Source organism: Haplochromis burtoni, unplaced genomic scaffold (genome assembly GCF_018398535.1).
Source record: "Haplochromis burtoni strain Fernald_Lab_line unplaced genomic scaffold, NCSU_Asbu1 Contig_1144, whole genome shotgun sequence".
Classification (NCBI taxonomy): Eukaryota; Metazoa; Chordata; class Actinopteri; order Cichliformes; family Cichlidae; genus Haplochromis; species Haplochromis burtoni.
Window position 1 is genome coordinate 7110 of NW_024583505.1, and position 8136 is coordinate 15245.

An 8136-nucleotide genomic window follows, 5' to 3' on the forward strand; every position below is an offset into this window, starting at 1 on the left:
TTTTCTAAGTTAAATCTACACAATGACTATCATCTGGTCCCCCTTTGGTCACTCAAAGTATCTGGTCATGCCGTTTGGTCTCACTAAAATTCCCACAGTTTACCAAACATTAGTTAATGAGGTCCTGAGAAACTTCTTGAACGTTTTTGTGTTTGTGTATTTAGACGACATCCTAACCTTTTCCAAGACTCTGGAGGAACATCTGGTCCAGATCAAATCTGTGCTGAAGCGCCTTCTCGAAACCGGTTATACGTCAAAGCGGAGAAAGGTGAGTTTCATTCATCTTCAGTCACTTTTCTTGGTTACATCCTGGCAGGAGGGCAGGTGAAGACCGACCCAGCAAAAGTCCAAGCTGTTAGGGAATGTCTCACTCCCACATCTCAAAAAAAAAACGTTCTCAGATTCGTCAATTTTTACTGCTGCTTTATCTGGAATTACAGTCAGGTAGCAGAACCACTCACTCACCTCACCAAGATACCCTTCACCTGTACACAACAGGCCAAAACTGCATTCACCTGCATTCGCTAATACAGATGAATGCAGGTGTTCACCTGTGTTCATAGTAGAGGTTTATGCCTCCAGTACAGGAGCGGTTTAATTTCCTGGGACGTGGAGGAAACTATCCACTGTGCTCTGCTTGATGAACCTCTTTTTGCAGCCGGAGGTGGAGCTCGCCATTCCATGAGTCCAATATCTACATTGGCATGACATCTCGACTTGGACTCAGGAAGTGCTGCTCAAGGTTCTCGATTGACCACGCACAATGCAGATCGATTGAGAACTCCGGCTCCCAGGTATACTCCGGGGCAAAAGCTATGGCAAATACCTCCCGCAAGCAGGCCCCACGCAGCATTGGTCCCTATGAAATCAAGGCCATCATCAGCCGAACGGCAATAAAGTTAAGGCTCCCTGCATTCATGCGCATAAATCCCATATTCCACGTGTCCCAAGTCAGGCTGGGGAACTCCAGCCCTCTGTTCACAGTTTTGCCATATTTGACGCCCTGCCAAGTATCCCTCCTTCGGTATTTATTCTTGTGTTTAGAACTTGTGAAAACCTTATCACTGTTTCCTGTGCTTGAATCTGCTCTTGGGTCCCTGTCCATGTACTGACCTCCAGGCACTTGTGACACACTGCCCACTCGATGTTTGCTAAAGCTGTGGCTTCCTTGTTGGGAGGGAGTCCGTTCCACTTTGATTGAAGTTTTTTGAGGGTTTTTTTCTTGTATGTCATGGTTTCATATAATTAAACTTAACTTACACTAATCAATATATCTAGTACAGCTGCACACAGTTTACACCAACACATACCTTGTGACTGAAGCATTTCTCAGTAGAGAAGTCAGCGCTGTGGGCAATCACATTCGTACTGGAAAGTACAGCATATGCTACAATCTGGACGACTGGTGCCATGTCAGTAGAAATTCTCAATTTAAAGGACACCTCACCCTCATTCACTGAAACAAACAAGCATACCAAAAATAGCTATAATATCAGTTTTATTTTAATAATCACCAAACTTTTTTTAAAAAGGTAACTGGATTTAATACCTGATATTACAAAAGAATTTCATGAACTCATGATTTGAGCCAGTCTTTACATACCTGACTGATCTTTAAATTTAATCTGTTTAAATCCTTGCATGACAATGGCTCCTCTGGACAACACCTGAAGAATATAGAAGAAAATGACACAAAATGTGTAATCCAGCTGTAACATTGTGCATTTTGCGTCTCTCCCAGCTTTAAGTCCTGCCGGGAGTTATTCAGAAACAGACAGTGCAGTCTGCTTGTGGTCTTGTATTTTGAAAATTGACTGGACTTTGGACAAATGACCGAACATCCTCCAGCTTCTGTCTCCAGTGGGGCAAAAGGCTCAGATGCCCCTTCTCCCCTTCATTGTTTGCATTTTTTTTTTAATCAAACTAGCAGCAGCAATCTGGCTATAGCAATTAAGGGAATAAAATGCAAGAATGTAGAACATAAAATTAGTCTTTATGCAGATGATGTGTTGCTTTTTCTTCAGCATTTACAAACCACTTTCTCTGAGGTGAATATATTAATAAACTCTTTCTGTTTCATTCGATAAACTGGTAGATTTTCAATTTTTTTTTCCCTTTCTTTTTTTTTCTTTTTTTTACTGTGGATGAACTTGTGACAAGCAATAACTCACCAGATATACCACATCCATGTAAACTGCAGTTTCCCTCACTATAGTGTACTGAATAGATATGTCTTCTTCTGCATCGCAGGAAAGGGGTTTATCCTTCATCTTCAGCTTCAGCGAGCTGAATGTTTTTTCATCTTGAGAAGGAGGTTGGGATGTATACACTGTGTGAAATCCTAAATCATAAAAAGGAGTTCTATGGCTTTGGAAGTATAGGGTTGGTGTCAGGGCTGCCTGAATTGTAGAAAAGAAACATACATAATTTGATGAAGAAGAAAATACTGTGGAAGGTCACTGAAAGATGGGTTTTAGAAGCAAGCTAATGTAAAATAATCTTAACAGTTTCACTATAGTCACTAATTACTATTGTAGCACCTTGGACAAGCGACATCAGAAATCATATTAAGTCAATGAAAACATTGTCATGTAACTTACCAATGCTGACTTAAAAACTACTGTTTCAGTGTAATTATCTACTTACATGGAGTTTAATATCCTCATGAAAGTTATCTGTGCTGAATGAAAACTCAGCGACACCGTTGCTGTCAGTTGTTAGATTTTTTAGTAAGCGTTCTGACCAACGTTCTCCCACAAACAGGTAGACAGGTGCTTTGGAAATGGGTGTATCATTGTAGTAAACTGCTTTAACCTGTTCAAACCACAATGTTTCATTACTAAAACCCACATTATTTACACTACATTCTAAATTACATAGCACAAATTTGAACTTACTTTTCCCTCCACATTTGATCCTGGTTCCCAAATCTTGGGAACATCAACAAAAGATGCTTTTCCAAGGACAAAAGAAATTCTTATTTTCATTTCTTGTTTGTGTGAAATGCCTGAATACGAAACCTCAATGTTAAAACAATGCACATGCCATATTTCCACAAATGCACAATAACCTATAATTTTAAAAAAATGTAACAATTAAAATAAAATGAAAAATAACAACTGCAAGACTTTCCTGTTCCCTCCTCTTCCATTTTGGCAATGACATTCAGCTTATCTTTAAGGAATTTTTTGTTAATTTTGGTGAAGGTTGACATCTTGAACGTAACAGCTGCACAGCCTGTTCCATCAGCCTAGAAATTCCAAAACAATAAAATATAAATAATTTTAAAAAGGCTTACATCATACTTTTATTTCCTAAGACCCGAAGTCTTTCATGGCATGCATTTTTAATTTGTCTTTGCTATTTGGGCTGATTGGGACCTGATGAATGTAAAAACAAAGAATTATCTTTATACTGATTTTGCTCTACAAGGGCCTGATATCCACATATAAGGATATTCGTTTTAATTTCAATAGAACAGTGTCAGTATAATGTTGTTGTAAGTGAAAATCAGGCTCGTGTGGAGCAAATTTTAGTATTGTGGTCTAGACAACCCAAAATTTGATGTCAACATATGTGGACGCCAGGTTCTAGGAGGTTAAGCAGGTTGCAACAATTTGGACTTTGTTGCAGTCGCTTAAGCCAGTTGTAGCTCTACCAGTGTTACTCATGGAATAAATGACTTAAACTCATTATTTAATCAGTTAGCTTGTTAAGAGCTGACACACATGAGCCACAGAACATATTCATAACAGCAGAAAAAAAATGGAGTCAAAGTGATAGCTACAATTCAGCATTCATAAATAATGAGGGCACAACAGTGAATATTACTGAATCTGTAACCGGGTATTTTATAATACAGAATTAAAAATAAATGCTTTAAGGACACTAAAAATTATTTAATTGAAATTCAAGTTCAACTTGAAATTTTACTCATTATATTCTCGAAATTTGGAGATAGATAAGATAATGATAAAGTACTGCATTAATTCCTGACATAGAGAAACCTTCTGCATGGGCATGTGGTCTGCTTTTATCTGCACATTGTTTCAGGAGAAATTTGAGACTGGAACAACTGTACCCGTTTGGTCTCTGTGTGGCAGGGAGCCTCTGTCTTGTGTTTCTTAGCAGAGGAAATAGAGCGTTCAAGAAGTCGGCACATCGTAACTGTAATACTTCCTGGAACAGGCTGTCCAAATGTGTACCTATTAAAATAAAAACAAAAATTAAAAAAAACTCCAATTTGTGAGGATCTAAATTGCCATTTGTCAAGAAAGGACTCCTACTTACTTTGCACATGATTTAATATCAACTTCTTCCTGGCCAATACTCACTTCTTCAGATACATTTACTGTTACGTCAAATTTGGGTAAAACTGGGGACAAAATATCAAAGTTAGTATCTGCATTATATTAAGAATATTTAAAAACAGAATTTCAAAAGATCTTTTTAAAGACCTGACTTACCATACTTTTCCACCTTGAATTTGTGAACAAATTTATCTTCACCCACAGAGACAATTATTTTGTACGTTCCTTCATGGGCCTCAGAGTTCAAGGAGTATGAAAGCTGCAATATTTTATTATTGGATGTTTCATTTAACCACTGTCCAATCCTGTTTTTATTGGGATTCTGTTAAATACAAGAGAAGTACGTGTACAACTTAACCTTTTCAATTGTTTGCACTTGTTTGCATATTAAAGAATATGTTGGTGAACCCCAAAGGTTGTCTGGTGCATATATTGGTGTTTGTATTTCTGCTTATTGAGTGAAAAACAAACAAATTAAAGTCTAATAACCTGGTATAAGAGAGAACTGGACTACTGCATCTCATCTGGTCTCCAGTATAGGCAATATAAAGTTGTGATCAAAATGTTACATAAAGTTATCATAGGGAAAAATGTCATAGTGACTTTCGTTTTTTTTTTATTATTATTATTATTATTATTTCTGTAGACTGTTATTTTTCCAGGTTGAAATGACTATACAGAAAAAATAAATTATTTTGTATTTTCTCTAATCGGTAGCCATCAAGAATCTTCTGGTATAATTCCAGGTGGATATTTAATAATAATACATTTTATTCATAAAGCGCCTTTCAAGACACCCAAGGACACTTAACAAACAACAAATAAACAACAATAAAACAAATAACAGAACGATGATCAAATGAAGAACAATAAAAACAAAAGCACAATATAAAATTAGCAAACAATTGATTCACAGTGAATATACAGATTTGAACAGATGGGTTTTGAGTTTAGATTTAAACCAATGTTTCTTATATCTGGGAGCAGAGCAGCTGCAAGCTCTGCTTCCCATGGTCGTGAGGCGGAAAGAAGGCACAGCAAGCTGGATAGAAGACGAGGATCGAAGTGAGCAGGCAGAAGAGGTAGTGCTTAACAGATCAGAAAGGTAAGCAGGAGCAAGGTTATGAGGGTGAGCAGAAGAAGTTTGTACACTATCCAGAATTTCACAGGGAGCCAGTGAAGTTCCTGAAGAACAGGGGTGATGTGCTGGTACGAGGAGTTTCTGGTAATAATGCGGACAGTGGAGTTTTGAACCAGTTAAAGCTTGTGGAGGGACTTTTGGAGGAGACCATGTAAGAGAGAATTACAGTAGCAAAGCCGGGAGGTAACGAGACCATGGACAAGAATGGACAAAGACTGGTGGGAGAGAGAAGGACGTAATCTGCTGATGTTGCGTAGATGGAAATAGGCAGAACGATTGAGATTATTGATGTGAGATTTATAGGACAGGATGACACCAAGGCTCTTAACATGAGGTGAAGGGAAAACCTCTGGAGTCATCAGTAGTGAGTGAGAAATGATTTGCCTTCAAAAGGTTGGATTTAGTGCCAATAAGAGGATTTCAGTTTTTCCTCATTAAGCTTAAGAAAATTAGAGCTGAATCAGGATTTTAAGCATTCTGTAAGGGAAGAAGCTGGGAGGGAAGAACCAGGTCTGCAGGAGATATATAACTGGGTGTCATCAGCAAAACAGTGAAAGTGAAGATCAAATTTACAGAAAATGGTACCAAGAGGGAGGATGTATATTATGAAGACAAGAGGGCCTAAGACTAACCCTTGGGGTACACCAGATGTGACTGGCAATAGATGAGAATGGAATGATTTAATTTGAATAAACTGGGAGCGGTCAAGGAGATATGACTGAAATCAGGCTAGGGGTGTGTCAGAGATGCCAAGAGAGGAAAGTCTGCTCAGAAGGACGTAGTGAGAGTTTGTGTCGAAGGCTGAGCTCAGATCCAAAAGGATGAGAATGTTGAGAAGACCAGAGTCAGCTCCGATTACAAGATTATTAGTAACTTTAAGTAACGGAGTTTGTAATCCAGTTCCTGAAATCATCCTAAACAAAAAGGAAAAACAAGTTATTTTACTACACTCAGTATTGAATACTTTGAGGTAATTTTTAGTATATTTCCACGTATACTAGAAGGCCTATGGTACAAGGTGGATTAAGCACATCTATTTTAATACTCTATTTACAGACTGAGTTCTTGTGTTTACATGTTATTGAAATTGATTATTTGTATTTTGTTCAGATCTGATAAGCATTTACATATTGCTCCATTTCTCAAGGGAGTAATATATTTATTTATTTATTTGTGATTATATATACAGTGAGTTTATTTCTGATGGATGTGATGAATGTTTACCATAAAAGTGGCGACTATAGTTCCTGAATATTTGAAGCCTTGTGGAAAATCTTGAATCTTACTGAAGGTTACAACTGTGAATTTTGAAAATTGATACTGTGAACTTTGAACCTTGATATTTTAATGTTGTACAACATGACTGAACTGATAATGATTGAACTGATGATAGCTGATCTGAACAGTAGTTACTGCAGCGTGACAGTATTGTAATTTGTGAGAGTTATTCTTAAATTGGTTGTGACATATATTTCACCATTGTTTATAGGTCAGGTTTTTATATGGGACGAATCCAAGGACCAGTTCAGCAATTACAGATCCCAGAGTGTTCCAGTTTTCACTGGATGGCGAGCCAATCCCAGATCCTAGGGGACGATATACATTTACACGCACACTCATTTGCACATTGATGGACTACAATTCTCTGCTGTACAAGTAGTGCAGTAGGACAGACAATCACACACATGCACTTCTCATTGGACAGACTCTGTTGCAATGCACCCATTTGTCATGGGCCCCATCGGTACCATTTGGACTTTAAAGACTAATTCTTTACTTCTGCACAATTTTATTTTATTCTATTTTTTTGCTACTTTGGGGGGAAATTTTTATACATATGTTGTAATTCTGTGTTGGTTACAAAAATCTCTTGAAAAAAATCTTAAAATGGCTTAAATTACTAAAGTTACTTGAAAGCCACACAACTGTGTTTTGTTTCTCTGTCATTCATGTACCAGAGCTCCAAGAGTCCTTCCTATTCTTCTGATACCAGCCCAAATTACTCATCACCTTGGTTATTATCCATTGGTACTGTATATAAACCCACATAAGTGCTACAAGTTTCTATACTGTGACATGAGTGAAAACCAGATTGAAATCTCTTGTAGATATTATTATTAACCAGGTGTGAAAGCAGTTGAGCTGCACCGTTTTTTCAAGTATTTTAGAAATGGAGGTTAGATTAGAAGGAGGTTGTTAAAGTTGAATGATAGCAGAGATGAGTGGGAGTAGAGAAGAGAGGCAGGGTTTCAGGTCATTTATTTGACCATTCTTCTTAGCAGAATTGGTAGAATTAAGGTTGAAGTAAGACATTTTCAATAGAATTAAGAACAAGGCTTTCAGAAAGTAATGTAAGCCTGCCTTATCCATTCAGTTTTAGTTTGTGTTTGGGATCATTGTCTTGTTGGAGCAGTCAATTGTGTCCAAGTTTCAGCTGTCTAGCTATTCACTAAAGGTGAAGTTGAAGAATTTGGAGATACAATAAACCTCATTCATTATTTCATCTGGTTTGTGCAATGTACCAGTACCAGGAGAAGCAAAACAGGTAATGCTATCACTGCTACTTGACAGCTCGTACAGTGTTCTTTGGTTTGAAAGCTTAACTCCTCCAAACATACTTCTTGTCATTGTGACCAAACAGCTCAATCTGTGTGTCATCTGTGCATCAAACGTTTCCTGGAAATC

At 37.6% G+C, this 8136-nt stretch overlaps 2 protein-coding genes across 2 annotated transcripts in view; both read right to left on the reverse strand.

Annotated features, from left to right (window-relative positions):
* LOC102294577 (alpha-2-macroglobulin) overlaps positions 1-4632 on the reverse strand; it is a gene marked incomplete at both ends in the record, with an annotated part of 11725 nt that extends 7093 nt beyond the window's left edge. The window contains 9 exon segments of the mRNA XM_042216629.1: positions 1311-1456; positions 1604-1667; positions 2172-2399; positions 2647-2814; positions 2898-3007; positions 3133-3250; positions 4082-4205; positions 4291-4375; positions 4467-4632. Of these exon segments, the coding sequence (XP_042072563.1) occupies positions 1311-1456; positions 1604-1667; positions 2172-2399; positions 2647-2814; positions 2898-3007; positions 3133-3250; positions 4082-4205; positions 4291-4375; positions 4467-4632 (1209 nt within the window).
* Positions 4633-5281: 649 nt separating this feature from the next.
* The window catches only part of LOC102294271 (alpha-2-macroglobulin), a 12557-nt gene continuing 9702 nt past the window's right edge, over positions 5282-8136 (reverse strand). The window contains exon 12 of the mRNA XM_042216630.1: positions 5282-5398. Within this exon, the coding sequence (XP_042072564.1) occupies positions 5282-5398 (117 nt within the window). The remainder of the gene's footprint in view (positions 5399-8136) is intronic.